The sequence below is a fragment of the Oryx dammah genome, unplaced genomic scaffold (assembly GCF_014754425.2).
Source record: "Oryx dammah isolate SB20612 unplaced genomic scaffold, SCBI_Odam_1.1 HiC_scaffold_2, whole genome shotgun sequence".
Classification (NCBI taxonomy): Eukaryota; Metazoa; Chordata; class Mammalia; order Artiodactyla; family Bovidae; genus Oryx; species Oryx dammah.
In genome coordinates, this window is record NW_024070186.1 from 177,922,113 (window position 1) to 177,938,188 (window position 16,076).

General features: G+C 45.6%; 1 protein-coding gene across 1 annotated transcript in view; it reads left to right on the forward strand.

Moving 5' to 3' along the window:
• The window catches only part of SCNN1G (sodium channel epithelial 1 subunit gamma), a 30,475-nt gene that overhangs the window by 3,489 nt on the left and 10,910 nt on the right, over positions 1–16,076 (forward strand). Inside the window, exons 2-6 of the mRNA XM_040257783.1 lie at positions 124–461; positions 2,259–2,568; positions 5,559–5,749; positions 6,738–6,841; positions 9,452–9,615. Coding sequence (XP_040113717.1) covers positions 145–461; positions 2,259–2,568; positions 5,559–5,749; positions 6,738–6,841; positions 9,452–9,615 — 1,086 coding nt within the window. The 5' untranslated portion in view covers positions 124–144. The remainder of the gene's footprint in view (positions 1–123; positions 462–2,258; positions 2,569–5,558; positions 5,750–6,737; positions 6,842–9,451; positions 9,616–16,076) is intronic.

Here is a 16,076-nt window from a genome sequence, read left to right on the forward strand (position 1 = left end):
AGCAGACTGTCCAGCCCAAAGGGAAAGAGGAAGAAAGCCATTGGGGACACGTGAGCTGGTGTTTCCCAGCACCCAGCCTCTGGGCTGTACCCACTCACTTGCCTTTTTTCTCTGCCCCTCCAGCTTGTCTGTCCCATCCTCACCATGGCTCCTGGAGAGAAGATCAAAGCCAAAATCAAGAAGAATCTGCCCGTGACGGGACCTCAGGCGCCTAACATCAAAGAGCTAATGCAGTGGTACTGTCTGAACACCAACACCCATGGCTGCCGCCGCATTGTGGTGTCGCGTGGCCGCCTCCGGCGCCTGCTCTGGATTCTCTTCACGCTGACAGCCGTGGCCCTCATTTTCTGGCAGTGTGCCCTCCTCATCTCATCCTTCTACACCGTCTCTGTCTCCATCAAAGTCCACTTCCAAAAGCTGGATTTTCCTGCGGTCACCATCTGCAACATCAACCCTTACAAGTAAGAGGCAAGAGCAGGCACATGGAGGAGGGGTCATGCCCCCTCCAGATGCCAATGCCCCTCCCAAAGGTGACACACTCCAGCCTGCAGACACACTGTTTAGAAACTGGAATTTCTTGCCAGTGTTGGTAAACTGCCTTCTCCCTGGTTTAAAATCTGTACCAAATTTTCAATCCATCAGCAACTTCTGAGGATGGACTGGCTCAAGGAAGGGAGGAAGGCGAGAGAGGCTGCAAGGAACTCTTCTGCTTGGTGGCTGGGTCTGGAATGGACAAGCATCCCTCCTGTCTTAGACACACACACACACACAGAGTCCAGCTTAGCCATTTGCCCTGAGCTCACCAAGCTCACACCCTCACTCTCCCCTGAGTGTGAGCTGGAGGCTGACTCAGACGTGACACCTAGATGACTTCTGGAAGCACCTCAGCTGCCCAAAACCCTCACCTGAGTCAACCCAGCCCCACTAATTGAGATCACTGGGCTCTGGGCAGGACCATCCCTTCGTCCTGCCTAATTGTCTGCTGCCTGACCTGTTCTAAATGGGTCATCGTAATCCTTCTCAGGATTACTGAAAACTGATCTGTGAGGCAGATCAGAATTTGGCAGAGCAGGGGTGGGGGCGGGGAGAAGGGAAGAGCAAGGGAGGAAGACCATCAGAGGGAACTAACTTGTACAGAGTCCTTGATGAGTTGATGGCAAAGCTCAAAATCAAAATCAGGTCTAAACTCATCTTCCCCCTCAAAGTCTTTCTTTCCTTCCTTCCTTCCTCCTCCTACCCTTTCTTCCCTCCATCAGTTGTTCCACAATCTCTTACTCAGCCTCTACAAGTTGTCATTCACTATGCCTCGTTCTGGGGCATGAAAGTGAATGACCCAAACACAGTCTTTGTCCTAGTGCAGCTGATGTTGGTAGAGGATTGAAATATTAACAAATAAAATTACACTAATAAAATTAATAATATTTATTATTTAACTGCATATATATATATATATACAAACACACATACATACATACAGAGATATGTGGATGGATGGATAGATAGAATAAACTGGTTAACTCTTGCCAATAATCATATTTTACAGATGGGAAAACTGAGACACAAAAAGGCAAACTGGCTTGTCCAGAGTCCCACATCCAGAACCAGGATGGGGAACTGGAACCCAGACAGTTTGGCTCTGAAGTTTCTATGTTCAGTCACTATGCTGTGTGGTCTGTGCGTAAAGCAAGGGGGCGAGAGAGTGAAGAGAGTTAAGAGGGAGGTCAGGATCATTCAGTACTGTGAAAATGAAAAGATGGTGTTGTTATGCTTCATGTGGTCAACTCCTGAATCATTCTGTGTTCTTGGGGGTTTTCAAGGTAACAGTAATACCCCTCCCTCCCAGCACTGATTTGAGGAGAACCTGTGGGCAGGGGCAAGTATGCCAGGTTAGGGAACAGAGCCTGCCACTGGGGAGACTCCTGGTTAGCAGTTATTTACTTGTCTTCACTGTGGCTGGTTTATGGGAGGCAGCTGACAGTCACCACTCCAGAAATGCTGGTTGGGGCAAACTCATCAACACACCCCGAGAGCAAGCAGACAGTGATGGCAAAGGTGAAGCTACAGGCTTCACACAAGGGTCATACAGGAGCCTGTCCCCATTTATTTGAGCCAGTGGTCACATTGGAGGAGGAAGTTTTTAAATGGCCTGGTCTTCTTGGCCAAGGGCGCTGGGGTGATGGGCACATCGACGGGAAGCCACACGGTAAAAAGGGCCAGAGGGCTTTCCCCACCCCGACTTCTCCTTCCCACCCTGGCAGGTACAGTGCTGTGCGCCACCTCCTAGCCGACTTGGAACAGGAGACCAGAGCGGCCTTGAAGACCCTGTATGGCTTTTCAGAGATTACGTCTCGGAAACGCCGAGAGGCACAGTCCCGGAGTTCAGTCAGGAAGGGCACTGATCCCAAATTCCTCAACCTAGCCCCACTGATGGCCTTCGAGAAGGGTGATACGGGCAAGGCCAGGGACTTCTTCACGGGACGGAAGCGGAAAGTCAACGCAAGAATCATTCACAAGGCATCAGATGTCATGCATATCCACAATTCCAAGGAGGTGGTGGGATTCCAGCTGGTAAGATGCACATTCTCTCGGTTTCGGGGCCTGGGGTGGGATTATGGGTCCGGGGAGGTGAGGTCATGGGTCGGGGAGGCGTGGTCATGGGTCCAGGGAGGTGGGGTCACGGGTTGGGGAGGCAGGGTCTTGGGTCCAGGGAGGTGGGATCATGGGTCTGGGGAGGTGGGGTCAGGGGTCTGGGGAGGTGGGGTCATGGGTCCAGGGAGGTTTCTTCTTTGCTGTTAGTCCTATAGCCCCTCAGAAAGAAACACATTCAGGGTGAATCAGCTGCAAGCAACTGAAACTGATCCAGGCAATCGTTATTATGTGTGCTGTGCTCAATTGTGTTCAACTGTTCGCAACCCTGTGGACTATAGCCCGCCAGGCTCCTTTCCATGGGATTTCCCAGGCAAGAATACTGGAGTGGGTTGCCATTTCCTCCTTCAAGGGATCTTCCTGACCCAGGGATCGAACCTGCGTCTCCTGTGTCTCCTGCATTGGGAGGCAGATTCTTTACCACTGAGCCACCTGGGAAGCCCCCAGGCAATCTTGAGCAGATAAAAAGGCCAGTAGAACTGGTATCAGGTCGGTGGCCTGTTAGGAACTGGCCACAGAGTAGGAGGTGAGTGGTAGGTGAGCCAGCAAAGCTTCACCTGCTGCTCCCCATCACTTGAACCATCATCCCCACCCACAACATCTGTGGAAAAACTGTCTTCCATGAAACCAGTCCCTTGTGCCAAAAAGGTTGAGGACCTCTGTCTTAGAAGGTGACCAGTAGCTCATGGAGTCCTCTCAAAGGACAGAAATTAGGGAAGATTCAGGGATCCTGGTGGCAAGAAATGATGAAGAGTCATTTCAGATATTGCTGCTGGATGAAATAAGCTTCAATTGTTGATTCAAATCCCATTGGGGACTATCTGATTGACCAAGTTTGGGTCACCTGATGGCTCATGTAGGGTAGGGCATCTTGATGGACTGTCTTGGCCAACTATATCCAAAGAGGGAAAGGAAATTGTACCAAATAAAATTGGAGTGCAGATACCAGAAGGAAGAAAATAGAAAATGAGCAGCAGAAACACACGGTGTTCCCAGCAATACTTGCCTTCATGAGGTGCTATCGCCTGACTTCTCATCTCTCCTTCTTGGCCCCATTTAAGGGGCTCTGAAGAAGCAGCCATTTACCAAAAATGAATTCCACTGCCTTCCTGGCCACACTCAACCATCATCCTCCTCTCTGTGCCCCAGCTGTTTCTGCAGGATGAGAGCTACTCATTCTTCATAGTCTTGGTTGCTGATTGTGAGATCTCATGGCTCCATTTGCCAATCCTGGGGGGAAAGTGGCACTTTCTCTAAATCACTGAACCTCTGTGAAGTTTTCCTGGGTCCTTACGCAAGATAAAGTTCTCCTTGATACTCAAATTCAACTTTTGGTGTCTGTCTTTTAGGAGAGTTTTCAAGCCCTGTTGATAAAATGAGAGTGGCTTCTCAGGTGACGCAGTGGTAAAGAATCCACCTACAATGCAGGAGAAATGGGTTCAATCCCTGGGTTGGGAAGATCACCTGGAGAATGGAATGGCAACCCACTCCAGTGTTCTTGCCTGGACATTTTCATGGACAGAGGAGCCTGGCGGGCCACAGTCCATGGGGTCACAGAGTTGAACATGATTGAGTGACTGAGCACACACACACATAAGTGTGATGAGAACATCTGGACCAGATCACAGTTTCCCTATAGAATTCCCATTATTATATATTTTGAATGCTGGTCTTCCTAACCAGCATATGAGGTGGGGAAGTATGGTATTTTTATCAACATTTGTAGGTGAAATAAGGGTAGGTAAGCTGATGACACCACTCTTATATGACAGAAAGTGGAGAAGAACTAAAGAGCCTCTTGATGAAAGTGAAAGAGGAGAGTGAAAAAGTTGGCTTAAAGCTCAACATTCAGAAAGCGAAGATCATGGCATCCAGTCCCATCACTTCATGGCAAATAGATGGGGAAACAATGGAAACAGTGACAGACTTTGTTTTTGGGGGGCTCCAAAATCACTGCAGGTGGTGAAATTAAATGACACTTGCTCCTTGGAAGAAAAGTTATGACCAACCTAGACAGCATATGAAAAAGCAGAGACATTACTTTGTCAAAAAAGGTCCATCTGGTCAAAGCTATGTTTTTTCCAGTAGTCATGTGTGTATATGAGAGTTGGACTATAAAGAAAGCTGAGCACCGAAAAATTGATGCTTTTGAACCGTGGTGTTGGAGAAGACTCTTGAGAGTCCCTTGGACTGCAAAGCAATCAAACCAGCCAATCCTAAAGGAAATCAGTCCTGAATATTCATTGGAAGAACTGATGTTGAAGTTGAAACTCCCAATATTTTGGCCACCTGATGCGAATAACTGACTCATTTGAAAAGACCCTGATGCTGGGAAAAATTGAAGGCAGGAGGAGAAGGGGATGACAGAGGATGAGATGGTTGAATGGTATCACCAACTGGATGGACATGAGTTTGAGCAAGCTCCGGGAGTTGGTGATGGACAGGGAGGCCTGATGTGCTGCTGTCCATGAGGTAGCAAAGAATCGTACACGACTGAGCGACTGAACTGAGTGCCTTGCCCAGGGTCCTGCAGAGAGGTCATGGCAGTGTCTGGGCTAGAAACTCAATTTTTAGACTGTTGATCCAACAAGAAATGGTGAGGGTTGGGTGGAACTCAGTAGCCATAATTGGTTAAAGCCTGGCTCTCTGGGGACTCTGAAGAAGCTGGTCTTGCTTCTCACTTAGGGACTCATGAGTGAGGCTCTGTGTCCTTCCTCACTCAGCCCCTTCTTGGTCCTTGAGGCTTGAGGATGTTGAGTCCCTGGCCTCAGAAGTGAGAAGAAGCCCATCCTTGCCCAGGTATCCCTCCTGTTCCCCTGAGTATCTAGAGTCTAGTTCTTTAGCCTCACAGTCCTTCTAAAGGCCCCTGGCAGGGCCCGTGGCTTTATCTTGGTGTCTCCTCCTACTCACAGTGTTCTAATGACACATCGGACTGTGCGGTCTACACCTTCAGCTCAGGGGTCAATGCTATCCAGGAGTGGTACAAGCTGCACTACATGAACATCATGGCACAGGTGTCTCAGGAGAAGAAAATCAACATGAGCTACTCTGCTGATGAGCTCCTGGTCACTTGCTTCTTTGACGGGGTGTCCTGCGATGCCAGGTCAGTAGTGGAAGGCTGCTGTCTCAGCTCCAGGGACCAGGGGCTGTGAGTGATGGGCTCCTAGCATGCACCTGCAGCTCAGCTAGAGGTCTTGGGAGTGACAGGTACTCTTCTCACTGACCCTGCCTTTTGGAAAATAACTTATACAGGAGTTCAGCTCTAGAGTCTGTGAGGAAGATGAAGATAACTTAGCGTCAAAACATCCTTAAACTCGTTAAATTATAAAAACAGAGTAGTTGATGGTGGACATATAACCTTGTATATTACCATCGTGCATACCAGTGAGAATCATCAATCTAGTCAAGAGGAAGTAAGGAAGGAGAGATGGAAGGAGGCAGGGAGAGAAGAAGGGAGGGCAGGAATGTCTGTGTACAGACGTGAGCTTTCATACCTTTCTACCATTAAGATAACACCCAGATTCCTGGTGGACACTAGGGAGTCATGGAACATTCTAAAGTGTTTCTGTTTATTGTAAGGACTTTCTTCATTCTTTTAAAATACTAAGCCTTTCTATATGTTAGTCAGTATTTGATCCTTGTGAAAATTGAGTGATTAGAATCATGTCTCCTGAAGGTTGGATTCTAAAGTCAGTATAAGGACATGTATGATGTGATTCCTTTTCTGGGAATCATTTGCTAGGAATCGGAATGGAAAAAAAAACTCAAGGGTTGGCTGAGACATTCAAGCGTAGAGGAAATGAGGACAGATATATTGGAACAAAGAATGCCAAGTCAAGATGGAGAGGGAGGTGAGTGGATTAAGAGGGTGAAGGGAAAGCAGAGAGTGGTTCTACATCGACATGTATCAACTGGACGAGGGGCCTTGTTTGTTATCTGTCAGAGGAAAGATGGGGAAAGTAAGTCGTGTCTATCATCCATTGTCCACAGAAGAGAGCTGGCCCATTAGCACTGCCCACTGAGATGTCAGCTCAGGTGCATGGTGGGAGTTCCCAGCATAGCCCTTTCTGACCTGTATCCTTCCACCATAGGAACTTCACGCTTTTCCACCACCCAATGTATGGGAATTGCTACACATTCAACAATAGACAAAATGAGACTATCCTCAGCACCTCCATGGGAGGCAGTGAATTTGGTAAGAAAACCTGCATCAAGGGGCTCCTGGGGTGCTCTAATGACAAGCTTACTGGCAGCAGGACAGTTGGGGTGCTTGAAGCCTTCCAGAGATACAGGCTCTCCCTAACCTTGCCAGAAACTGGGGATACAACTTTTTCTCATCCATGTCAATTCTTTCCTTCTCTATCAGAATCTGTTTTCTTTTTTGACATCTCCTCTTTGCTTTCGAGAGAGCAACAGGGACAACCCTGGTGCTTCTTCACCTGGGGAAACCACTCAGGTTTAAGATTGTAGCTGGAGTGAGTAATGCCAAGCAGGCAGCTTCTGAATGGACTTAAATCCAGACGTGCTGAGCAGGAGATTAGAGAGGCCAACACACCTTTATCTTGATTAAGATGACAGGTTTTGGAGTCAAAACCCACTCTGTCACTCACTGTGCAGCCCAGTGAAAGTTTATTCCCCTTCATTTATTATAAAGTGGGAATAACAATGGTATTGATACTACAAGGTAATTGAGAAGTCAAAATATGAAAAGCAGTTAGAATAAGACCTAACACACACTGTATTCATTTGGTTGGGCTGCCATAGCAAAATATTATAGATGGGTGACTTAAACAATGGACATTTAGAAACTCATAGTCAAGCTGCTGGCAAATTTGGTCCTGGTGAGGACTCCCTTGCTGGCTTGCAGTTGGCCACCTGTCTCTGTCCTCACATGGCCTCTCTCTGCAGGGAGAAAGCTGTGTTGTCTCTTCTTCTTATGAAAACACCAATCCTATGGGATTAGGGTCCACCCTTATGACTTCATTTAACCTTAATCACCTGCCTGAGGCTGATTCTCCAAATATAATCACAGTGGGGATTAAGACTTCAACATATAAATAGGGTGGAGGGTGGTCTGCAGAAAGACACATGATTCAGTCCATAACACATACTAAGCACACAATAAATGCTAGTTGTGGTTGTCATTACTACTGTTACTGCCTTTACTACCATTGCTGCTGCTGCTACTATTACCACCAAAAACTACTACCTCCAATATTATTATTATTGCTACTCTACTACCGTGACTTTTGTAGAGAAGGCAGGAACTCAACCAATTGGTCTATCTTGAAAGATTCTAAACAAATTGAACATGATTTGATATATAGATACATTCCTGTAAGGAGAGGCAAGGTCTTATGGAAGAAAACCCACCTGGACTCCTCCTCTTTGTTACTGCACAGTCTGTGTTCTTACCACACCTGCAAGAAACCATAACTCAGGGCACATACGTCAGTGGGATGAAGTAGTCTGGGAACTGTTGCACAATCCTGACTCTGCTGCATTTGAGCTTTGTGACCCTGAGCAAATCACTTCTCCACTCTGGGCTTGATTCCTTTACTTACAAATAGAGTGAAGGCAAAAGGAGAAGGGGATGGCAGAGGATGAAATGGTTAGATAGCATCACTGACTCAATGGACAGGAAGCTGAGCATACTCCAGGAGATGGTAAAGGACAGGGGAACCCAGTGGGCTACATATAGTCCATGGGATCGCCAAGAGTCAAACACAACTTAGCGACTAAACAACAAAAAGAAGTAAAAATAATTTTAAAAATTCTCTTCTTTCAGCTCACATAGGCCCTGCTCATTTGCCCATTTGTTTATCAAATGTTTATTGAGTATCCTCTGTATGTCAGGCCCTCTTCCAAGTCTTATGGACCCAGTGGTGAATAACATAGATGTCATCCCTGCTTTCAAGGAGCTTGTATTTTGTTGGAGAGAGACAGATAAATGAGTGAACAAGCACATAGACATTATCTGGTTATCAATCCTAGGTTTATACCTCAAGAATTACCCCACACAAGGGCTGAGTTAAGATGGGAATTTTATTTCAGATAAGGAGGTCCAGAAAGGCCTCTAGGCTGAGGGTTATTTGAAGAGGAGAAGATGTATGATATGGTCCATTGAGGAGCATTTGAACACTAGCAAGTCCAAGGACTTCAATGAGGAAATGGATTTGGTGTGCTCTGGAAACAGAAAGATGACCAGTGTGCTTGGAGCTTCCTGATGGAGGGGGAGAGTGGGATGAGGAGGAAGGCATCACCATATGAGAGCTAGTCAGGTTTCTGGACAGTATTTTATGGCGTCCCCGTGTATGCAATGAGATGCCTCTGAGGAGTTTCAGACAAGGGAGTGACCTGATTTTAAAAGGTCCCTCTGTCTGCTTGGCTCAGATTAGACACAGATGCAACAGTAGAGTCAAGGAGAGGATTTAGGGCACGGATCAGATGCACTACTGGTATCTCAACCACAGCCCTACACATCCCTTTGGGTGCCCAGCAGAACTCTCTATCTCAAAGAGCCACAAGGAGGTTCACATCTTAGGCCAGGTAGCAAAACTTGTGCTTAGCAAAGCTGCAGTTGTGACACTGCTCCTGAGCCCTATTTTGAGCTAAGCTCTGGAAACAGAGCAGTGAAAAGTCAGGCTCCCCTCATGGAGCTTCCCATTTTGCTCTTGTCCACTTTTCACTTGTAGGAAATGCCTGGGTCTTGGTTTTGAGACTCCCAGAGTGGTGGGAGAGGTAAGCTACCAGCAGGGAATTTTCTCCTGGCTTTTGACCACAACGGACTGCCTTGTCCTTCCAGGGCTGCAGGTCATCCTGTACATAAACGAAGAGGAGTACAACCCCTTCCTGGTGTCCTCCACTGGGGCTAAGGTGATTGTCCATCGGCAGGACGAATACCCCTTCGTTGAGGACATGGGAACGGAGATCGAGACAGCCATGGCCACCTCCATAGGAATGCACCTGGTAAGAGAACGCTCTGATTTCCATCTGCTTGGCAAGGAGGACAGCTTTTATTGAAGGATAATCAGTGAGGTGGAACTTAAGGAAAAGGGTATTGGTTTTAAGAGGAAGCATAGTCTTGTGTTTTCCAATGATTACTCAAATGGTCACTCTCTAAGTTACACTAAGGGCTGTCTTTATGTCTTCTGTATGGATGAACAAGGACAGGACACCATTTAGGATAAGAATTGAAAGACCCTTCCTTGTTTCAGAGACAGACATCCACGTTTATGAAACCTGTGCTGGAAGCAAGGCATCAGATACTAATGATGTATTTGTCAGTAATATAAATGGAGCAGATTTACACCTTCCTGGGCCACCTACAGGCCAATGGAGCATGTAAACCACTATTGGAAAGTCACTGGGCCTTCACAGGTCTATTTAGTCCCTCCTACTTCCATCAGTTTCAGCTCATGTACCAAGAACCCCCCTTCTGTCAAGTCTTTGACCTTCTCTGAGCTCACTGGGTGCTGAGAACACTCATACCTGTCAACAGGAGCACATCTGGGCTGCAGAGTCCAATTCTTGGGTTGGCCATGCCCAGTGGAAGTAGAAGGGCAAGGTGAGGGGTGTCCAAGGACACCCCTAGTCACGTCACTGCTTGTATAGTCTCCTTTTTGCAGGCCTGGGTCTCTTTATGCCAGTCTCTCTCTCACACTAACAAAATAACTATTAAGTACTTATTTCAAAGGAGTATATGTACAAAGTCAGTACAAGGGTCCTACTGTGCAGATGCACCTCTCCTATCCCTGACCACTGGTCTCCTCCTTCCTCCACATGCAGCTATGGCTGTTGCTTCCATGACTCAGGAGGGAGTTAAAGTCTTCTTCAAGCCTGTGTATAGGTGTAATCATTTCTTTTTTGCAAATGCAAAATACTGTTGTGCCCCAAATTTTCACTTGATAGTATAGCTTGGAAATAGTTCCATAGCAATACACATAGATTCTGCCTCATTCTTCTTAAAGACATAATATCCCATTGTGTGGGTAAGTTGAAGCAATTCTCTGTTGAGCTTGTTTCCAGGTATAACTAAAAACAATGGTGCAGTGGGATTTGTAGTCATCCAGTTACTTCCTAGAAGTATATCATTCAAGACGTAGATTAGCCAAATTGCCCTCCAATGATGTTGTACCAAAACAGGCATTAAGCAATGTTTAATCTTTGCTAACTTAAGAAAAAATGGCATCTATTATAAGTTTAATTGACAGTCATTCTTAGTGGTATTTTTTTCACCTATATATGGAGGGGAAAAATCTCTCCTTGTGAACCCTTTGTTCATGCCTTTGTTTATAACCAACCTTAACATTCCAAGGGCTTCCCTTGTGACTCAGCTCATAAGGAATCAACCTGAAATGCGGGAGACCTGGGTTTGATCCCTGGGTTGGAAAAATCCCCTGGAGAAGGGAAACGTTACCCTCTCTAGTATTCTGGCCTGGAGAATTCCATGAACTGTATAGTCCATGGGGTTACAAAGAGTTGCACATGACTGAGCAACTTTCACTTCACTAACCCCCAAATTAAGCCTCTTACCCTTTAACCCTCACGAATTTTTCCTCCAGAGCAGTGGTCTCCAAACTTGATTGATCATTAGATTCAGATCTACTGAATCAATCTCTCTGAGAGATGAGCCCAAGGATCTGTATTTTTACTGAACCTCAGCGGTCATTCCAAGAGGCAGCAAACTCAGGAACCTCAGCTTTAGAAACCTGAGTAGTTTAGAATGAAGAAGAAAAGTGTGTCTTCCTAAGAGAAAGTAGAGCTAGGATGACACCAGAGCTTTAGCACAACTGTAAATGCTGTCTCCGAAGTGTTACAAAGTCACATGATGGGCATTGGAGCTTATCTATCTATCCATTAGCTATTCATCCAATAAGCATTTTCTGAGCAATTCATGTGTGCTAGATACTGGAACGACATCAGTGTCCCCAGAACTGTCCCTGTTCTTTTAGACTTTGGGTCTAGCAGAGAGAATTTATAATAACAAACCAAAAATCACATAGGTGATTAACTATAATCATCATAGGTGCCGAGAAGGATAAATACAGGAGGCATGAGAGCATATCACAGAGATGCCTGATATAGGGCTTTTATGGGGGGGAAGTGGAGTTCAAGGGGTGCTTTCCTGAGAAAGTGGTATTTAAGTTGGGAGAGCAGAGTTGCTGAACTGGGATCTGTGGCTTCGATGCCTCACCATGGCCCATTCAAGAGCAACCTTGGACAAGAGAAAGCATGGGGATGGTCATCTGGGAGCCCCAGTGCTCAAAGGAGCCATGTCACGTAGAGGCTTTGTTCAATGTGGGCAGTTTGTTCCACATGGGAAGTGTTGTGTACCAACTTGGCCTGTGTGGATGCTGATGGCCCAGGAAAAAAATCTTGAGCCTCAACTTGCTCAAACTGTGATTTGAAAAGACTTTAGGTTTCTACTTAAGGAACTAGGTCTGTCTGTGATTCCTGTCTTCACCAGCAGATTACAAAACTCCCCGATCAGAACAGTAAGCATTTTGATCCAGTGTTCCCCTGGCAATTTTGTACTTGAAGAAGCACCTGGAATTTACAGCAGATTCTTACAGCATGTGCTCTTCTTCCCTCCTGCCTGTTACAGTGTCTGCAAACTTAGAGCTTGGGAAAGTATGAGAACCAAGGGAACTGCCTTCTGGTTTTCTTCTCTGAGCTTAAGAATGCCGATCACATTGTTAAGCAAATGCTCCCTTTAGCAATGATGGGTAAACAAAGACATGGGTGGGTTTTCTGCTACACCTAACTTGAAATGTACAAAATCAAAGCCACGGAGCAGGGTCAGGCAGCTCTGGTTCTGATTTATGAGCATTTAAGACAACAACAAAAAAAACAAAGATTACTGAGAGGTCACCAGAGGGTCATTAAGAATAAGTCCAAACACACTAGACTTCCTTCCTTTCTTCCTTATTTTTTAGGTAGTTATTTATTTACTTTTGAGAAGCATGTTAAACTGGTGGACTCAGTTGGTTAGGCAGCTGGTTAACAAATCTTCTTTCATTCATTGAGGGACTGTGTGCTCAAAGCACTGGATATTCAGAGCTGGGTATAACAGAGTACCTACCTTCAAAATTCACCTGTAAGAGAAGATAACACAGCTTTGCAATACAGGTCCAAGCTCTGTGGGAACAGGGACCATTTCCATCTGTTCCCAGGCTCAGTTCTTAGGGCATAGTAGATCCTCCGTAAATATTTTTGGATGGCTGGATGAACAGGAGCCAGGACCAAAGCTGTTGGTCTAGGCTTTCTAGATGATGATTTCTTAAGGACAAATGTCAGGCAAATAGAATCAGGAAAGGCTACTCCAGACAAAGGGCACAGCAATTACAAAGGGGGTTGGCAGAAAGGATTTGAAGTCTCATTTCAAAATGAGTCAAAATGTAGTGAATCATTTCAAAAAACTGCTTTGAAGCTCACTCAAAATGCTAGAGGCAGTCGAGTATTTACAATAATACTAGAAAGAAATTATAACTCCCTCACTGAGGCAATGGCTGTGGGGATGAGCAGAAGTGACTAGATTTGAGAGATATTACAGTGTGGAAGCAACAGTGCTGGACGACCAAGGTCATCCGGGAAAGGCCAGGGGAAGTTAGATCCATATTTAGGCTCTGACTTGGGTATTGGGTTGAATGGAAGTACCAGGTTCTGAATTAGGGAATACAAGAAGAGTAGGGTTTGGGGAGAAAATGACCACTTCAGTTTGGCACATACCCAAGGTGTAGCTTTGGGAAATCATTCTGAAAATGTCCAGTGATTAGATGCTCTAAGCCTGGAGCTCAGGAGAAAAATCCAGAAGCAATGGTGGGGTGGAGATTGCATGTAACATAGTTCTAGACTTAGAAATAAATGCCATCACTCAAGACCTGAGACAGAACACAGATGTTTAAGGGCCGAGCAGAGAGGAAATGGAGAAAGAGAGGCAACAAAGTAGCAGCAGAAGCTGGAAAGGCTTGGTGTCAAAGCAATGAAGATAGTTTCAAGGAAGGTGTGAGCTAGAGTGCCAAACACAGTTGAGCAGACAAGATAAAGGGTAAAATCTGTTTTCTGGGTTTGGCAACCAAGAGGTCACTGGTTCTTTGCCAGAACAGTTTTCAGTGGAAGGAGTGGAACAGAAACCAAAGTACAATAGGTTGGATCATGAATGGGAGATGAGGAAGAGGGCAAAGGCAAATTCACCTAGGGGGGTGTGGATCAGACCCTGGAGAGGGGCGAGACTTCACTGTCACTGCAAGCCCTACTGTACATTCTTATCTTAAAGCACCCGCTTCTTTTCACAAGCATGTTTGTAACAGGGATTAAGGGCTCAGACTCTGGAGCCAGACAACTAGGATCCAAACCCCAACTTTGCACTTTGGTCATGTGATCTCTGGGTCTCAGTCACCTCATCTGTGAAATGGGGATGATAGTAATATTACTATACAGGCTGGTGAGAATCCAGTGAGCTGATTCATGCCAAACGGTGCTTGGCGTGTGTTGAGTGCTCCAAAAACACTGGCTATTACTATACACCCTTCTTTTTATAAAAAAAAAAAAAAAGAGAGAGATGTGAAAGGATGGAAAAATAAGCATTAGGGGAGATTTTTCTTGTTCTTCCTGACACACTCATTCTTTATGAGTGAGATATTGTTCTCTTCCATATAGTATTTAGAAGGAGTACTAATCATTTGCCATATGTGTTACAAATATCTTTCCCAGTTTGTGATTTCATTTTCGTTTTCATTATGCTACCTTTTTCACAGGAAAAAGCATCAGGTGTTTACATAGTCAAAGTCTTTGGTTTCTTCTTTAGTCATTATGTTTATTGAGTATTTTTCCTCCTTGAGATCAGATACTGAGCTGAATTTCCTTCCAGTTATTTCATGATTTCATTTAACAGTTTAACCCACTAGAATTTCTATCTCTGCAGGATTTGAAATTGAGATAGGATTTATTACTTCCTCCAAATTCTTAACAAGTAGTCCTAACTTCATATGTTGAATAGTTCTTTTTCCTCCACTGATTAGGAACATAAATTCTTATAATTTATTAGTGTCTAGGAATTATTTCATGACTTATTACAATATAAAAACAGAACAAAAGAAAAGAGATTTAAAGCATCCATAACTCCATCTAGGGTTTCCTGTTGCCCTTGGGCATTTCCCTGACACAGTTCAGACTTTACAGGGGTGAGCTAAGGACTCCTGTGTGACTTCCCTCCTCCCCCAGAATTCTCAGAAGGAAGCAGATAGGACCTGGTTTGAGAAAAATGAGTCCTGTTTCCACATACACCCACATGCAACACGTGCACACATACGCCTAATCACACCCACACACACATGTGGGTGCATGCATACCACACACCTATCTATCTGTTTAAACTTCACACACTCTCTCTCACACACACACATATATTCACTCTCATTTTGGGGTCCCTAGGGATCAGGACAGAAGCCAAAATGTTTCCCCACCCTGCCCATGTCAGCAGTTCTGGAAAGCTGACAGGGAAAAGGAGAAATGAAAGGCGAGGGGGTAAGGGAGAGAGAGAGTGAGAGAAAGCCAGGGCTCTGTCCAGGTTCCTCTGACTGAGGCTCTGAGAAGCTGAAGACATCTATTCCACTCTAAAAAGGCCATTTGTTTCCTGACATGGAAACAGCCTGAATAACCCAGGAGCTCTGAGTTTGATAAGCATCCTTCAGAGTAAAGGGCCATTGAATACTCAAAAAGCATAAAAATCACAATGTTATGACTTTCTCACAGTTTCCTGGAAGTGGTCCTCAGGCTGGTTCTCAAAGTAGAAGGAGCCCCAGCTGCCTTTGCCAACTGCACAGGGCTTACCTGCATGAACAGGCCCTCTCCTCCAGATTTCAGGGTGCTGAATGCTCCCCGCAGGCAAATAGAGCCCAGGGCTGACACTCGGGGCTCTGTGGCCAGTTTAGCAGGACGTGGGGGCTCCAAGGGACACCTGATCGGGAATGTGCGGCTTGGAGAAGCTTAGAGGGTAGCGTTGGGTGAAGGTGCCCTTGAGGGAAGCCACTGCTTGGCATCTCTGTGCCCATTTCCCAGCCTAGCCCTGGCATGTACTGGAAGCTCTGAATCTGTTTGTTCCCCAGCTATTAGAGGAATGAAGTACGTCTGTTTATTCTGTACTGACACGGAAAGACACACACTCTTTATTATGAATGGGAAAAGGATATTATAAGGCAAGGGAACATGTGAATCTTTGTGTCTGGATCTCAGGATGGAAATCTGACCTGTTGCAGTAGGTGCCCAGGGGAAGAGAGGAAATCAGATGGTTACTTTCCTCTCTGCTTCTTCTGTTTAAATGTTTTAAAATGAGCACTGTCTTTTGCTCTGGAGGTTCTTGCAGTTAATTAAGGTAGACTAATGGATCAACAGATGAATTATAATACAAACAGAAAGAGATTATAGCC